Source organism: Amia ocellicauda, chromosome 6, assembly GCF_036373705.1.
Source record: "Amia ocellicauda isolate fAmiCal2 chromosome 6, fAmiCal2.hap1, whole genome shotgun sequence".
In the NCBI taxonomy this organism is placed as follows: domain Eukaryota; kingdom Metazoa; phylum Chordata; class Actinopteri; order Amiiformes; family Amiidae; genus Amia; species Amia ocellicauda.
This window is the reverse complement of record NC_089855.1, coordinates 16,256,157-16,275,540: the sequence shown is the minus strand read 5'-3', so window position 1 is coordinate 16,275,540 and position 19,384 is coordinate 16,256,157. Positions and strand designations below refer to the sequence as shown.

The 19,384-nt window shown below is 36.5% G+C and overlaps 1 protein-coding gene across 1 annotated transcript in view; it reads right to left on the bottom strand.

Moving 5' to 3' along the window:
* The window catches only part of LOC136751836 (cilia- and flagella-associated protein 47-like), a 149,050-nt gene that overhangs the window by 47,365 nt on the left and 82,301 nt on the right, over positions 1-19,384 (bottom strand). Inside the window, exons 18-20 of the mRNA XM_066707595.1 lie at positions 18,215-18,343; positions 12,518-12,624; positions 6,675-6,850 (exon numbers count right to left, since the gene is read on the bottom strand). Coding sequence (XP_066563692.1) covers positions 6,675-6,850; positions 12,518-12,624; positions 18,215-18,343 — 412 coding nt within the window. The remainder of the gene's footprint in view (positions 1-6,674; positions 6,851-12,517; positions 12,625-18,214; positions 18,344-19,384) is intronic.

The following is a 19,384-nucleotide window of genomic DNA, read 5'->3' as shown; positions in this document are numbered from 1 at the left end:
TAAAAGACACCTGTCCACAGAAGCAATCAATCAATCAGATTCCAAACTCTCCACCATGGCCAAGACCAAAGAGCTGTCCAAGGATGTCAGGGACAAGATTGTAGACCTACACAAGGCTGGAATGGGCTACAAGACCATCGCCAAGCAGCTTGGTGAGAAGGTGACAACAGTTGGTACGATTATTCGCAAATGGAAGAAACACAAAATAACTGTCAGTCTCCCTCGGTCTGGGGCTCCATGCAAGATCTCACCTCGTGGAGTTTCAATGATCATGAGAACGGTGAGGAATCAGCCCAGAACTACACGGGAGGATCTTGTTAATGATCTCAAGGCAGCTGGGACCATAGTCACCAAGAAAACAATTGGTAACACACTACGCCGTGAAGGACTGAAATCCTGCAGCGCCTGCAAGGTCCCCCTGCTCAAGAAAGCACATGTACAGGCCCGTCTGAAGTTTGCAATGAACATCTGAATGATTCAGAGGAGAACTGGGTGAAAGTGTTGTGGTCAGATGAAACCAAAATCGAGCTCTTTGGCGTCAACTCAACTCGCCGTGTTTGGAGGAGGAGGAATGACCCCAAGAACACCATCCCCACCGTCAAACATGGAGGTGGAAACATTATGCTTTGGGGGTGTTTTTCTGCTAAGGGGACAGGACAACTGCACCGCATCAAAGGGACGATGGACGGGGCCATGTACCGTCAAATCTTGGGTGAGAACCTCCTTCCCTCAGCCAGGGCATTGAAAATGGGTCGTGGATGGGTATTCCAGCATGACAATGACCCAAAACACACAGCCAAGGCAACAAAGGAGTGGCTCAAGAAGAAGCACATTAAGGTCCTGGAGTGGCCTAGCCAGTCTCCAGACCTTAATCCCATAGAAAATCTGTGGAGGGAGCTGAAGGTTCGAGTTGCCAAACGTCAGCCTCAAAACCTTAATGACTTGGAGATGATCTGCAAAGAGGACTGGGACAAAATCCCTCCTGAGATGTGTGCAAACCTGGTGGCCAACTACAAGAAACGTCTGAACTCTGTGATTGCCAACAAGGGTTTTGCCACCAAGTACTAAGTCGAAGGGGTCAAATACTTATTTCCCTCATTAACATGCAAATCAATGTATAACTTTTTTGAAATGCGTTTTTCTGTATTTTTTTGTTGTTATTCTGTCTCTCATTGTTAAAATACACCTACCATTAAAATTATAGACTGATCATTTCTTTGTCAGTGGGCAAACATACAAAATCAGCAGGGGATTAAAATACTTTTTCCCTCACTGTATATATATACACACACACATATAAATGGTTGTTTTTCTTTTCTTTTCTTCTAATTTTTCTTCATGTCTGAAGGAAGGATTTGATCTGGACAAGTCCCAGAAATCAGTAAACAACCAGGGTGAGTGATGATGTTTGCCTATGGTACAGTAATCCTTCATGGTAATGTAATTGCTTTAAGGAATGTTTTATTAATGATCAATGATTAAATGAGACTACAAATTCAAACAACAGATAAATTATGGTCTATAGCAAAATAGTTCCTATGTAGTCAATATTTGTACAGAAGACAGTAAAATAAATTGTCACAAAATTACAGTGCTGGAGCATTTGTTAAAAATGGCAAACAAGTACACTGTGGGTTTTCTGCTTCCAACTACCAACAATTTCTGAGCGACCTTAACTAATGACCTATTGTTGGGGAGAAACAAATGCAGGTCCTGCTTTGTAAGGGGTATTTTCTATATAACTATGAAAATCAGAAACAATGCCCTTTGGGGTAATTTGGGATTCGGCATCTTTGACTATTGTTTATCACAAGACAATGTAAATGTTACTGCTCACACATATGCACATTTGATGGCTTGAAATTACACTTTTAGCACTATGAGGTGATTTTTCCATTGCAAACCCACCCTCTATACATGGGGAAGATTGAAATTTCAGTTGTCACACTGAAGACTCGTAAAGAAACAGTTTTTCAAAACAGCTGTTGATCCAAAACTTTCTGGTTTGCACAGACACCTTGTCACAAGGAGCATGCCTGCATTTCCCATTTGTAAAGGAGATTGTAAACCACTTTAACTTTAAATTCCTCTGTCAAAAACAAGTGCGACTCAGGGAACAGTATAGAAAGAACGGGGATTAACCCAATTATGACTCCTCCTGTGAAATATCTTGCGTAAGTGTTTAGTGTACTGCAGCCAAAAGATTTACATACAATGTGTGACAACTTCTGCATAATTACTGTCACTTGGCATGGCTCCACATAATTAATATGACAACTTTATGAAACTGCTTTATTGGCATCAGTTCCAAATCTTGCCCTATGGGACTTCCTGTATTCTGTTACTTTTTCAGTCTTCACCCTGTGATGCTTCTTATTGCTGATTTTCTATCTCAGTGAATCTTAACATCACTACATTTTAGTTATTTCGGCTATCACAGGCTGCAGCAGTATGTCCAATTTCTCCACTGGATTAATGTGCAGCATTGATTGAAGTTAACCAAATTCACTGAACTCTTTTTAAATAGATGTCACGCTGCATGGCTCTTTGAGTGAAGATCTAACTTAAGCAATGGTTTGTCAGATGCAGCTGTGTGTCTACTTCTGCTTCTTTATTTACTGCGCATTCATACTGGGAACACTGCTATTAAACACATCGGCTGGCTGTCTCCAGAGGCTAATTCACAACCATTTCAACTCAGCTTCAGATTTATTTCAGAAAAAGAGAGAAATGATTGTGGAGGTCTGCACATCACACACACAAAAAAAAAAAAAAAACACAAGTCACATTCAGTTCTTAGTCTAGCTACAAGGAAACTATGGATTGATTGGCAGGAGGTGTGCAGGCCAAGACTGAAGTGTGCTTGTTAGTCAAGGAGAGAGGGAACTCCCTTACTGCTTTCTAAAAAATGATCCCGCTGTAACCAGTATTCCTGCTACCGATCAGTGTTCCAGCAGTTGTCCGGATCACTGTTGCATGTGGCAAGCTGAAAACATCTCACCCAACTGTCCTCTAATCCTGGTGAATTCGTCACTGCCATTATACTGTATCAATGACCATGGCAATGTAAAGTTAGTCAAATGCGGATGCACCAGGATAAGGGGACAGGAGCTTAAATACAGTCTGGAAATCTTTCAAATACAACACCAAAGCTAAACGAAAGACTTATCCTGTGCTGTGTTCTTGTAACAATATTCTTTGGTGGGTGACAGAGTACGACACACCAAAATTATCTTCGTTCCATACAACTCGCCCAGACCAACCTCAGACGGAGACCTTCCGACACAGTACAGGCAAGAAGATACGAGCACCATTATTACCAGGTATTGGAAATGGATTGGCCATGTGCTGCGAATGGAAACAGATTCCATCACTAGAACAGCAGTAAGACAGATGCCTGCAGGCGAACGGAAATGAGGGCCATCATTGAAAGAGTTGCCAGACACAGGCAGAAGTGAAGGAGCTTTGTCACGGCCCTAAATATAATTGTATTCTGGTCTTATCCTACTTTCTTGAGCATGGCTTCATTTTTAACCATACTGTATGTCTTAATGAATATGTATCAGACTCAAACTTGTTGAATTGTGGCTTTTGGTAATGTTTTGTGAAAATTAATCTTCATTGTACAGACACCTGATTGCCAGAATGTCACTATGGCAGTGGGAATCGATATAATGTCAGGCTTTAACCTTATCTGTGCATTTCCTTCTTGCATATGCCTAAACAAGCAAACAAATACTGACAAATACAAAGCAGACAAATACTGCTGAGTTTTCATTCATTTTTTTAAAGATTTGCATCATAATACAATCATAGTTTAATGTTTTTGAAACAGTTAAGAGTTTACAAAATATCATAATGTAGTCTTGTTCTATGCCAAGGTGGATGCATTTTTGTGAGTTAAACCAATCATTTTGGAAAATAGGGTTTAATAGTTGGAAGTACAACCATGCTTAAATTATTTCAAATGAGAATATATTTGGTTCTTTAGTGAAGCATATCATTTTATTTTTCCGTTTCATTTCAGCTGAATAGCCTAAGCCGTATACCTCAAATTAACAAAAGAACACACCAGAAATCAATAAAAACAATTTCCATGGTTGCTTACAAATGGGTCAAAATACCTGCACAGTTAGCTTAATTTATTATATCCAGCTATTATATATATATACCTAATTTGTCTGTCACTTGCCTTGGATTATAATCAGCAACACTGGGAAATGAACAACATGACTTTCGATCCGAGACCCGAGCGATTCTTAATTAACAGCGTGCTGACAAAAACCTTGCCTTTCTGCCGAGTTCAGCATTCTATCATGGCCGCCTCAGCCGAAGAGCTCTGCTGTTGCCAAGAGCTTGTAAAAGGTCATCTGTCTTATCACAACTAATAGGTGGTGCTAAAGTTTGAGTCTGAGCGGTTTCTTAATAGATCCATCTGTGTGTTTTCGTACACAATTGTCTTTTTCTTCTTCTGTGACTTCCTATTCCCACATTCTATGCAAACATACACTCACATGCCAATAAGAGGTTGTATGTATGCCTGTTTATTTAATAAACATGTATTATGCAATATTATTAAACATCTCAGCCTCTGAGTACAGGGTTGTCATTAAAGGTATAGGACAGTAGCCTTTGCTTAACATATTTCACATTTGCCCCAATGCTTTAGCTTTCAATAGTAAAATGAATATGAAACTTGATTATTATGATTAATGACCATCATTAAGATCTACAGATATCAATAAAATTGTAGTTGGTAATGAGATATTCAGAATATATTTGTAGAAACATTCAGAATAAAAATGCCAATGATGCTTTAAAAATAAACCAAAGATTACACTGTAAACATGCAAGACATACATATATGTACATGCCTTTTACATTTACATGAAAAATAAAACCCCATCTTATAATTCACTCTTCATATAGTAATACTCTGCTGCCTCAATATAAGACAAATATTCTGGATATCAAGCAGGTTAGGTGAAGCTGTATACTAAGTATCAAATTTGAACAATTTACAGAAAGTAATGAATAAATCAATGCTTATTTTTAGTGATAAAATTCAATTTTATGCATAGATGCCCTGAATGAACATTAGAAATCCTACAGACTAAACTGCACATTGCACTAATAAGTAAAAAAATCTAAATGACTCAACAAACAATTATTACTAATGTACTAACATTAAAAATGTATTCCTTTGCTATATTTAAATTAAATGGTAGGAAATAGTCCAATATGTGGATATGACTGGGAAGCAAAATTATTTGTAAATTATTCTCCAAACTTAGACTATGTAAATAGGAGACACATTTTGTAATCACCTCCTTGAAGGGAGACAAACAGAGGTTTTACCAGTCTGCACAGAGACAAGCAGCAAAGCACGGTGAGAGGGGCGGTGGGATGTGCACAGATGCTCTACGTTTCTAGGTGTCTGCTGTGGAGGAGTCTTAGATAACCCACAAGCTGGATTAATGGGCTTTGTGCTCTCTGTTCCAAATGCGTTTTCAAAAATCAATGCTATCCCATTGATTTCCTTACTTAGCTTTCTCTGAAAATAGGATTTAAAAAAATACAGAAGATTTAAGTTAGAAAAAAAAAATCTTCTTTCAGCCAACAATATGGAACATAGTTGATTTAAAAAAAACAATGGTAATTGTAAATTGTAAAATGAAGTTTTCTTATCGGAAGTGAACAGAACACAAAACAGCCAAAATGGAGATTGTCCCAAAGGTTTGCAGGAAAATGTTGGGGGGGAAAAACATGTTTTTCAGTGAGATCTTTCTTTAGTTTCTTTTTTTTCTTTTTACAAAACTGAACAGCATTTTCTTTCTTCTACCATTCAATATACATAAACTAGCCCTTCTTATACAATTAAACAATATTAAGATATTTTATGCAACCCTGCCTCACACCTTGACTAGCATGGATATGTGCCCTCTGGTGTAACTACTTTTATCACTACAGCACAAAGGAATCAAAAAACAAATGACTATTTGAATTTCCCCAATATGGGTACGATAAAAGTATTCCAACAATGAGGTCTAGTTTCAATTGTTGGCTTGTGCAGATAAAAATGTTACATAAACAATTTACTCATTTATCTCAATACAACGGGAAGTTAGATTGATTACTTTGAGAAGTATTTGGTACTAAGAAACTGGTCTCTTTAATGCCATCGAGAGTTTAGCAATTTGTTTGATGATGCATTATTATCTTCCTGCATTTTTATGCAGTCCATTCAGCAGGCACTGCTTCTAAAGTACATATTTAATCTTTCTGGGACACTGAAAGATTGCTCCCTGACTAGCATAGTCACTGGCACAGCAAGAGTGTGTCTGTTGAAGAAATGGGAAATATTGCCACAAACCAGGAAATCAGGAAGAGTGCAGATGGAACTTTTTGAGGGTATTTTTAATCAGCTATCAGTTGATGGAGTTTTAATAATTTCCCCTTGGTTGAACATCTCAGCAAGAACTGTCACATCTAGCTGTTAAAATGATAATCAGTAACGAGAAATGAGCTTGCAAAATGGGCAGAGGTTTAGCATAAAAATGCTGGTGAGCATTACATTGCAAAAAACATTTTTAAACCTTTTGAAAATCCTACTGTATTGTTTATTATTTTCAATCTCAAATAGGAGCAATACATTTAAAATATATAGCACTTGCCTTGCAGTTTTTCTGCCAACCAGAGTTGGGGAGAACTTTGCCTGGTACATGAAGCATTCCTCTGGTCTGATAACAAGCTCTTTGTCACCAGAAAGATCCCTTCCCATCAGAGATACATCCACATGAAGGTTTTTCTTTGTGGGATTGCTCATAGGGAATTCCAAAGAGACAGTGTTCTGGAAACACAAGCATAAAATGTCACACAAATAATTGTTTTCACTTTCAATCTGATGTATCAACAACACAAAATCATCAGATACCGAGAGGCAGATGAATGCAATGCAGACAGACAACAAACAAACAAATGCCAGTCTTCTACAGTCCAGCAAAATGCTGTCTATCCCATGATAACCTATATTTGCTACAGTAAAGGAATTAACAGATTTGCAGTTAATTCTTCTTGCTCTGGAGTTAAAAGAGCTACTGCAAATTACTGCAAGATGGATCTCGTATTCCAATTCTGTTTAGGTAATACATACCAGACAACAGAAGCTCTTCCTTGATTTCTACAAGGCATACATAATGCAAAGTATTGGCAACCAGCATTTGAAGCAGGACATACAAGCATCGTGGGCATGACGTCTGAAGAATAAACTGCATGTATGTTTAAATTGCTTTTTGACAGTCAAGCACAAATAGCTACTTTGATTTTGAAACTGTCCAGGCTTACGAGGGTGCTTTAGAGAGAAAACCGTTTTATATGCAGTAGAAACTTAACAAAGCATTGTAGAAAGGTTTTGAAACAAGCTGAGGGTAAGTGGAGTATAAAGTTACTGTTAATCTTCGGCCCTTGGTTATCTGTATAGGGAAACAAATAAACAGCTTTGGAATGATCTGAAAACCAGATCTAGAGGAATAATCACTTAGGCTCTTCATAGACATTACTAGATTTATTACAGAAGAACAAGGGAAATCAGTCTTCTTAATACCACACTGCAGTTCACTAATGTAACAAATGCTGCTAGGAAACATTTGCACGTGCAGCTCCCTACTTTCTGCACTGCATAAACAAATTCTGCTGACACTGTGACAAAATCATTTACAGCTAGATTGTTGTTGTATATATCAATGTTTAAATAAAGCAGACATTAATTCAGTGTAGAAACATGGGATACACTACCCTCTGCTAATCTAATTTAAATACACCCTTACCCTTACAGCAAAAAACAAACATTAGCTGTATATTTGTTGTCTTTATACATATTTACAGACATTTGATAGTATTTTGTTGACAGAACAGGTGTTACTCTTTTCCACCTAGTGTACCTGTTATCATAGTTTACAGCTATTTGAAATAATCAGCTCACTATGCAGGCCAAAGGCAAGATCTTTCTATTGAGTGCTGACGTCCCTGATCTGTCCATTACAGACACTCCAGTCCACAAGCACTGCTGCTGATGGGTTGAGTACATTACAAAACATAAGGAGAGAGGGACTGTGATGTTAAAATACTTGTTTTCTGTCCCAGTCAGACGCAGATTTTGCTAGCACCAACATTTGACAGACGTATAGCAACATCCCTCTTCACGGGTAAAATTCAGACACTTTCAAACTAATTGCTGTCTGTTGAAATAGCAGATATGAAGTCATGGCAGATATTTTTATTATTTTTCTTTTTTTTTTTCCCTTAACTGTTGAGGGATTTCATCATATAGCTATCCTCCTGTGCCCAAGGCATCACTGTGCTAGAGAAGTCTGATAAACACAGTGCATCACTGGAGATGACAGCTCTGTGATACTTTGCTGCTACATGACAGCGCCGACTTCAGCCGGCGCTCGGGCCCTTTCCACACGGAGCACAGTTATAGTAAAAATGCCAGCTTTTTGGCACTGCAAAATGAAAATCACTCACAATAAAAGGAAGACAGGTGGATGACAGGGGAAGTGACTATAGCAGCTTCAAATGTTCTGTCCTATCCTATATATTTTTCTATCCTATATATTTTCCACTTTTGCTCAAACAACAATTTTGTCATGTAATCATTAACTATTAAGCAAACAAAAACATGTATTTGGATATTTGGAGTATAATATAGAGTTTGTAATAACTGTACTGCAAATAAAACATGTTTTAAAAACAAACCTAGCTTTATATTTCCCTAAATATGTAAATGACAAATTAACATATTACTTTCATAAGACTTTAATAACCTACTATCTTACATTAAAGGTATTTTTTTTACTGCACTCAACATACCACATTCCTTATACCAGGCACAAAAAAAAAAAAAAATATTTCCTGGTGATTTTATTCAGCTCACCTTTTTCATAACATTACTACTAGATATCCTGCAAAAAGAATGGTAATCTCTATGTAGTACTTAAGTGTTAAATATCAGTACAAACCCTGATATTCTCCTTAACTCCAGCCTGATCTCTTTGGCAACATTTGTTTTTTTATTACAATAACGTATTATGTCTATATGAAAACATAAAATCAAGTTAATTAAATTAAACCACAACTGGACATAAAGGATGCTTAATTAATTTAATGTACTGCAAAATTAAGTATTATTGCATCCTATTACACACTTGTATCTCTTTATTGTTTTCAAAATCAATACTGACAGTTGCATCTATTCTGAAGCAAACAGTATTATGTTGTAAAAAGGAAAAAAGAAAAGCTTGCTCTTGCATTTTCAGTTGATGTTACTTACTACTAACATATAAGGTCAGAAATTGCAGATTTCTCCACGGTTTATGACTACTGTCCTAAACCACCTTGAACAAAGGTAGAGTGTCTTGGCTGCTTTTTATTAACAGCACAAAGGGTACAGATATGTGCTGCTTGACTGAGGATTATGGCATTGTAATGCCATCCAGCTCATCTTTTAGCACGATGGGATAAATTGTCCAGTAAGAATTGCTTAAAACTGGACTTTCCTTATCGTTTTCCACTGTACCGGGATTTAGTTTCTACAGTATTAAAGCCCACTACTACAACTGAAAACATTTAGTGTAGCTTTTTATACAACAAGATTATATTGCATTCTTTCATGAGAGAAAAGAAAAAGGTGAATTGAAATGTTCATTAAACATTGAAATGGTATTAAAACAGATTTATTGACACACTTTGGCCTTGAATGGAAGTTACAAGTTTGATTCTATTTGGCTCACACTGTACCTGTATCTAACTAACATAAATACTGAGGTAAATATATATTTTTTACATCTGGGGCAATGTGCTCTGTGCTTCGTGTAGTAGCCAGTCTCTGGGAATCCACATTAGAGAAAAACAACAGACTCAAACATGCATTGTAATCCTCCCTAACAATTTCTCATAGACCACTATAAACCACACAAATTGGATGTATAGAAAACATGTAATAAACATAACACATCAGCTAAAACAAATTCCTGGAAAATGACAGATATTCAATATAAATATTTAAAGTAATGCAAAGGCTGCAGAGTTCTTTACTCACATGCCACAGGGAATATTAATCAATTACATTTCAGAAGTATTAAAGAATAGAAGCTAGCACTACCAATAAGGAAGACAGTGAAATTAAGTCACATCTTTATAACTTAATTTGCCTCACATGGGCGGAATCTTAGGCGGTAAAATGATAAAATAATAATAAAATGGCATGAAAAATGCATTCAATTCAGATTGTAATAGGCATGTGAATGAAAATGAGGTAAACAGGATAAACAGGAGAAATCATTTGCAATGCACGTACCCTGCAGAACTTGCCAATTTATAACAGCACTGTGAATTATCTCTAGGCAAACTAACCTGCCAAGAATGCCCACATGATGCATCTGCTAGGACATGGGGCTCTGAAAACCTTTTAATAAAGTGACCTAACTATTTAGATATGAGGAGAAAAAGGGTACACAGCTTCAAGATTGCTTATCAAAGGAGAAGAGAAATTCTCCCTTCTACTTCACCTGTGCACAATGTTGAATACTTTGGCCAGACAAAGTATCCTTTAAATTCTGGAACTTTCACACAAATAACTTGAAATGTATAGCTTGAGAGATAAAGAAAATAAAGAAAATCCAGTTCCAAAATCAAAATAAAGGGATGGGTGGTAGACACTAACAACATATGATGGAATAAAGACATTGAAATTATTACCATTTAAATACACAGGTAAACATATACACAACATACATATTCTGTTACAACTTTACATAATTAGATTTCATTAAGACTAAACTTTCACACAGGGATCTCAAATTCTACAAATGAACTACAAAAAGATGAACAGATGATCAGCATCTGTGTATATACTTTTCATGTTGGTAGCAAAAGAAACAAGTAGTGTATGTATCAGTTTGTAACTGGAACCTCCTTCCTTTTAGTTTATATTGTGGAAGGCTTTGACAATAACCTTTGTAAACCAAAATCGAATTGTGTCAAGTATAATTATCATATTTTGCTGAGTAAAGATTTGGTATTAAGCCAAAAGGGAAGGGCAATGACTCCATCAGGAAAGAGTCTCCTGGCATCAATACTGTGGTATTTCTAACACTAGGTAGATCAATTACGTTTACAGTTGGCAAGCTAAAACAAACAAACAAATAAAAAAATAAATAAATAAAAAGCTCTTGTATGGCTAAATAAACCTCTTCAAAATAGATATATATATTACATAAATATATAACAGGAATATACTCAAAGATCCATTAAATATGAGCAAATTCCCCATCACTTATCTTAAAAATACATTGTACGCAAGGAGGACAAAGAGCTGCAGGAGGAGGATTTAAAAGAATAATGCTGAGAACATTTTGGGAAAGCAACCTTTGAACTTGAGCAATATCTGTAAACAATATTCTCACCAGCCCTGTTCAGAAAAACATCAACTTATCTGAGTATCTGTTTATAAACTGCTGTTCAGAGTAGACTGAGGTTAATTTTCTTTGATTTACATTCTCGCACATCAATGTTCCTCTACAAGGTTGACAACACTACTAAGTGAAACAAAGTGTATTTCAATGCACATGAAAGGGTTTAAACGAACCAAGTGTGAAAGTGCCCTAGATCAATTAATGCAATCTCTCTGGGAAAAGGCAAACATAAAGCGTATAGGTTTATAATCTTATACCAGAAACAGCAGGAAGCTAAGACATTACTTTTGAATAACAAACAGCTATTGCTTTCTCAGCCACTTACATTTTAATTTCCTGTTCCTTACACAAATGACTCATTAATCTATGTTTTCATGGGAGCCACATATGTTTCTACACTTACAAGTGGTACATTGATTATGATGCAAAGTTTAATTCAATGCTTTCTTTTATTGTCTTTTAATGCAGTATTGCTTAGCATTAATGATATGCAGTTTTTCGTGGTAAACTAGTCCAGATGCGTTTTTTTTTTCTTCTGTCCATTAAAAAGTGTAATTTGTGGTGAAGGAACCATGTTGTAATTTTTTGTATTCTTCCAATAGTGCAGCTGGTTTTAATTAAACAAGGGTTGCTGTGAAATATTATTTTATCAGTGCTGCACTGGGAAATAAAACAGAGTATTTAAAGGCCTTTTCCCCAAAAAACTCCTTTCTGGTAGATTGCAATAAGTGTATAAAGATTTTGAGGCAAATCAAATGTGGTTCCCAGGGTGATGGATAACTCTACTTAAAAATTAAAGCAGCAGGAGGGAGCACTTTGAGGGTGAATATTTAATAAAAAGACATCAATAGTAGATAAATTATTCCAGCTAATCTATACCTCGCTAGAGTTGGCTTCAAAATTATGGTCTTTGCCTTTCATCCCTTAATCTTTTTAGTCTACAGTTAGACAGGCTGGCAGAACCTGCTGGGGCAGCCAGCGGAAAAATGTGTCTCACTGTATACAGCATGAAGACCCCAGTCTTAAACTAAAAATGCTCTTACCTGGACGGCACACTGAACAGTCATCACTCGCACAGGCTGAGTAGGACTGCAGACCACCTCCAATGAGAACCACACTTCGTAGGGCTTGGAGTTCTCCCCTGCAGCAGCTGCAATATAAAAATGAAACAATAACTCAGGGGTAAACACCTGCAGACAGATTACTCTATTAAGCCATGGGTGTATTTGAAGACCTAGATTTTTTATTTATTTTGAATCATAGTGGGCTATTTTAATTACCCTTACCAGGGCTGATATAACCCTGCTCCAGAGTGTAACATGTGCCACAAGTTTAGGTTTGTACTGATTTCATTGCAACAACAATCATTCTCTCCTTCAGAACATATTTAAATACAGAACATGACAATGCCATAATAATGACAGTGAAGCCACATATTTAGCAAATACAGCAACTATAAATGAAGGACAAATTCAATTAAATACAACATGCTCGAACACGGAGCCAGTTACAAACTAATAATTAAACAAACAGTGCTTGAGACCTTATCTATTGTTTGGATAGTGTGACATATGCAGTACAAGCAGTTAGAAAACCTGTCTACAGTTACAGTGCCAATAGATGAGTTTTGCAGGAGGGGGCAGACACGCATAATCGTGTTGATTCACTGAAGAAGGATATACACATGCATTGTAGATTGAGCACTGGGGCCTGAGCCTGTTATGTCAAGTAGAAAATAAATAAAGCTTACTACCTGGAATCTTGAGCAGTTACACAGTGATGCCATGAATAAAGAAAGATATAAAAAGAAGATACTAACAGTAGTTGTTGATGTGAGTAACTGATAGGATTTGTAGTAGAAACTCAAGTTTTAAATTTACTCTGCACCCTGGTGTTTTTATTTTCTCTACACTGCAATAACAGCAGACTCTTTTTCAATTCATTATCAGAATAGACTTTCCAAGCCCTTCAGGGGAGACAAAATTGCCGGCTCCATATATTCCACTGTTGTTGTCAAAGCTGTAATTTATTGTTTGCAGTTGTAAACAGTGAAAAACCTGGAGTAGATTTTCTCCTGAGACTATTTCAGAAAAAAAAGAAAAAAAACACAAGAAAAGTACAGTCATAAACAGGACAATTATGTTTTTATTCTCCAAAGCATATAACACGATGTATCTCCTAAGGAGGGAGATATCCATTACCAGGTTCATAGTCTGTGTCTCATATGTAGTACGTATCTAATATACAGTGAGGTCCATAAAAATTTGGACAGTGACACAATTGTCATCATTTTGGCTCTGTACGCCACCACAATGGATTTGAAAAGAAACTGTTACATCCAAATTGTGTGAACGGTGTAGGAATTACACCAATGTTTATATGTGGCCCCCCCAATTTTAGGGGCTCAAAAGTAATTGGACAAACTAACATAATCATGAATTACATTGTGAGTTTCAATACTTGGTTGCAAATCCTTTGCAGTCAATGACTGCCTGAAGTCTGGAACCCATAGACATCACCAGATGCTGGGTTTCTTCCCTGGTGATGCTCTGCCAGGCCTGCACTGCAGCTGTCTTTAGTTCCTGCTTGTTCTTGGGGTGTTTTGCCTTCGGTTTTGCCTTCAGCAAGTGAAATGCTGCTCAATTGGATTCAGGTCAGGCGACTGACTTGGCCATTGCAGAACATTCCACTTCTTCACCTTAAAAAAGTCTTGGGTTGCTTTCGCAGTATGCTTCGTGTCATTGTCAATCTGCAGTGTGAAGCACCATCCAATGAGTTTTGAAGCATTTGGCTGAATCTGAGCAGATAATATATAAACACTTCAGAATTCATCCCACTGCTGTTTTCAGCAGTCACATCATCAATAAATAGTAGGAAACCAGTTCCCTTGGCAGCCATACATGCCCATGATATAACACTACCTCCACCATGCTTCACAGATGAGGTGGTATGCTTTGGATCATGAGCAGTTCCATCCCTTCTCCATACTCTTCTCTTCCCATCATTCTGGTACAAGTTGATCTTCGTCTCATCTGTCCATAGGATGTTGTTCCAGAACTGTACATCTTGTGGTAAACCCTCTGTATTTACTCTGATGACCTGGTATACTCTTGATTGTTGACTCTGACACAGATACACCTGCCTCCTAGAGGGTGTTCTTGATCTGGCCAACTGTTGCGAAGGGGTTTTTCTTCACCAGGGAAATAATTCTTCTGTCATCCAACACAGTTGTTTTCCGTGGTCTCCCGGGGCTTTTGGTTTTCCTGAGCTCACCAGTGCATTTTTTCTTTTTAAGAATGTATCAAATAGTTGATTGATTTTTTTCGATTTCTAAGGCAAAACTGAAGGCAAAATGGCCTAAGAACAAGCAGGAACTAAAGACAGCTGCAGTGCAGGCCTGGCAGAGCATCAGCAGTGAAGAAACCCAGCATCTGGTGATGTCTATGGGTTCCAGACATTGACTGCAAGGGATTTGCCACCAAGTATTGAAACTCACAATTTAATTCATGATTATGTTAGTTTGTCCAATTACTTCTGAGCCCCTAAAACTGGGGGGACCACATATAAAAATGGGTGTAATTTCTACACCGTCCACCCAATTTGGATGTAATGACCAAAATCTACACTTAAAGCACATCTTGATTGTTTCCTTTCAAATCCATTGTGGTGGCATAGAAACCCAAAATGATGACAATTGTGTCACTGTCCAAATATTTATGGACCTAAGTGTATATAATATAGGCACGTGTTATAAAGCTCTCTAGTCAGCAGAGTCTCCATTACTTTTCTCTACACTTTTGAGGAAGTTTGATGACCCTGTCAAAGTTCCCTTTGTCCATGCTGAGTGAGAAAAAAGCATCGTTCTACATGTGCTAGTTGGACATCAATGAGAATATTTTATTATTTCTTGTACTTGTATCAGGATTAAATCCCAAAACCTCATGTCATTTGGTCAGAAACACTACATGTCTGCAAAGAAAGGTTTTCCGAGATTAGCAAGATACCAGATAAGTGTCTTTGTACATGGGCACACAGGCCATTGTGCTCTGTGATCAGTTTGGGGTCTCTATTACATATTTAATTGAAAACCTGTAAGAAAAAACAAAACAAAAATACTTGCACACCATTCAAGATCAATACAAATGAGAGCACTGCAATGTAAAGTAGAGTAGAATAGAGTACCTATCAAATTAAGATTGAGAAGTACAAGGTTTTATGTACATACATACATTAATTGTTATGTTTCACTTTGTGATTCTTACTTTGTTTTAAATGTAGTACATACAAAAAAAAGAAAAAAACACTTCTGCAAGAAAAAAAGAGAAAAAAAATGTAACATGGAAAAAGACATCCATGACGTTTTAGGTTGGTTAGAGATTTGAAACTGTCACTGGGGACTTCTCCCAGGACACATCTGACTCAGTATGCTAACTGTGTGTTTGTGTAAATGCTTCCCGCGGGTTCTCCCTTAGTCTTGAAGGGAGCATTGCCACAGGAAGCTTAGACAAGACAGCAGACATCTATCCATGTGGAGTTAATAGAGTATGAACAATATGCTGAGTATCACAACAGACATGGTGAGGGGGTGAGGGGTGATGAGGGAGAATGGAAACAAGAAAGATTTTAAGTATAAGAAATATATCATGACTAAATTAGCAGTACTTGCCACAGAAATCTGAAAAAGTCCTGTCATCATTCATTGTGTATTTAATCAACGTTAATACACACAGATATTACTCTGCACAAATAATAAGACTATATTAAAACAATTCCACACTTTACACAGCGAGCCTGAAACAAGTCAGTGCAATCCCTTCTTGTAGCTTACTGCAACTAGATGAGAACTGACATAACAACCAGGTATTTATTTTGCATACAGTACAGTACAAAGGCATGAATTAACACCAATATTACAGATCTCATCTAAAACCCTTATTGAGAAGATCATTAAGGCATTGTTTTTTCTTTTTTTTATCACTAATAGGCATTAAAACCTGTGTGTTTACTGAATTAAGTGTCTCTTTCTCATGAAGCAATGTTTTATGCAGCATCACTTAAAAAGTATGGTCGCTTTGTTGACGTTCATAGCCCAATATGAACATATTCAAATAATATGTGATTCACAACATGATTGTTTTTTTGGGGAACACAGCTTAAGTATAAATCAAAGGACTGAGTCTTGCAGCCCATCCAATGTGCTTGTTAGCCACCTCTGTACTGTAGAACCAGTAATTGTGCTTCAATATTCATTCAGGAGCACCACAGTGTTTTTAAGACACAATCCAGGATCACAAGAATGAATTCATGCCTAGGTTGTTGTCTTTGTTAATTTTCATATTTAATCATTTTCAAATGTAGGCCTGTATTTTACAATTTTCACTTATTTTGCATAAATAAACCACCACATTAAAGTCACCAGATTCTGCCTGTACAATGATTTTAGTGTACAAAGTCATATAGTATTGCTGTGTCTCAATTGCTTTTATGAAAATTATCCTTGTTTGTGTTGTTTTCTTTACACAGAAGCTTTCAAGGTGAATATTTATCTTATTATTTGAAATGAAGATAAAATGGGTATGTTCATTTTGACTGAACTTCATCCTTTGAATGTTTTCACTTTCTGAAATTAGTTGTATTTTCCACATTTCTTTTGCTTTGGTATTCTTACTGCCCAACACAGTAAGCAGTAAGAATACCAAAGCAAAAGAAATGGCTCTACATATGATTTTGAAGCATATTAACTGTATACATATTCCATCTTCCTACTGCCAAAATACCATAGTAGAATTGTTTGTAATTGTTTATAAAAGTTATACAAGTACTTGTTTATTATCATGTGTTTATGAATTACAATTAAAATATTGCATTTGTTTCTTTATAAACAATGAAAACAATACTTAAATTTATAAATTTACACTTTTAAAATTGTGTATTTGTGATATAATTATTTAGTAAAAACAGATCTGTTGCTACAAACCCTCAGTGTGCAATGCCAATTCATACAACTCACAATTTGAATGTACTGGCTAAAGGGAGAGGGTATCATGTGTCATTCCTACAAGTGAAAACGTATGTTCAGAGTCCAGGATGTTTGCTGTAGCTTGGGTGGTGATATTCAAAATCTAGTTTTCCAGCTGGCACCTCTCTAGTCTTTACAGATCTGATTGCAGTTAACACTAATACAATTTTTTAATTAATTAAATGGAGAACTGGCTTTTAAATTTTACTTTAAAAAGGTGAATAAAGTATAACAAAATTCTGAGCACTCTTTTTAAATGTCATATAAAAACAACAAACATTGATGGAGGTATGATCACAAATTGCCTGCTCTGTATTTAGTAGGTGAATGACACATTATGTTGTAAAATGTAGCACAAACCACCAGAATGGGCTCTTTCTTTTTCAAGCATCGTCCCAGTATACATGTGTTCTTGACAGAGCTGTACATCTGTAGTTCTGACAGGAGTGATTAGTCATTTGCCATTAAAATAAATACACACGAGTCATTTACAAATCCACATCTGGATACCCAGGCAAAGTACTCCCAGATAGTGCATTAAAAACACACAAAACATTTTTGAAAATCAATCAATAAATCTGTGGTGCTTAAACCTCAACAATGTAAATCTATCCTTGTAAAACCTAGGAGAATCATGTTTTGGCATAGATATGACTACAGAAGTCACAGAAATATAGATGTCTTTCAGAATATCCCCCAAATATTCCTGAACCAAACTCACTTGAATCAGCAGGAGTGCAGGCAGCTCCCCTTGACAACTGAAGGACCTGTTCACCATCTGCCTCCTCCCCTGTGTCGCTGTTCTGGGGCTGCTGTTGCTTTCCATCGTCAGCAACAAATGAAATTACACCTAAAACAAATAGGTACCAGATGTTGTATTAACTGGGGCATTAGGTTTATAAGACGGACTGCCAGGCTCATATATTATAGGCGCCTCCACACTGCACTAATAAATATAAGACACTATCTAAATTCCAGTTGTCAGCTCACCAATTAAAATTGATTGTAGCATGGAAAGCTTTTCAGCGCATTTCAGGAAATGAACCCCGTTGTAATTCTTGCGACTCAAGGATGATTCTTTTACAGGCTTACATGAAATAATTACAAAACTCGAGTGAGCCCACAGACAAATTAGCCTTTAGGAGGCTTATCGGTGGAGGATGACAGTTCTTATTTACTTTCTTTCTAAAGTAATTTTTCATGTATGGTTTAGACTGTGACATGTTGATCATGTCACTGGCTTTGTAATGGGGTTTCATTGACCACAGCAATCTTGGCTAGAAATCACTGCCTAATATGTTAATAACATCCATTCTTCTTTCAAAGGATGTCTTTGTCAGACTTTGAGTTTATTAAAAATATATGAGCCATCATTGTTGGGATCATTTTTCTAATTCAAGATTGGGCCTTTATGAAAGGAAAGGTCACTAAAACAAATAGCATTTGAGCATGTGGCCACTTTCTCTTGGTCAAAACTAAAAAAGCTAAAGAAAGACATTTTACATTTTGCTTTAATGTTACTGTATTTATAAATAAAAAAGTATTTACCAAATATTAGTTTAGCAACTCTCAAGACAAAATCAAGATTCCTCTGAGGGTCAAAATATAGATATAAACCAAATACAAATACTAATAATACATTTGTAATTGAATATTTCATAATTGCACATCTAATAAACTAAAATGTATACATTTAGGGTGCAACATGATTGCTGTTTTGAATGAAAGATTATATATTTGTTCTGTTCTGACTAAAATATAACAAACAAGAGCTAGTGAAATATGCTGTAGCTCTTCAAATTGCTAGTATGTAGTGCTAGGCAACTCCTTATCATTTATCTACAGGGTCACAACATACAGATGTTATAGATGTAATTGGGTACTTGTTGTG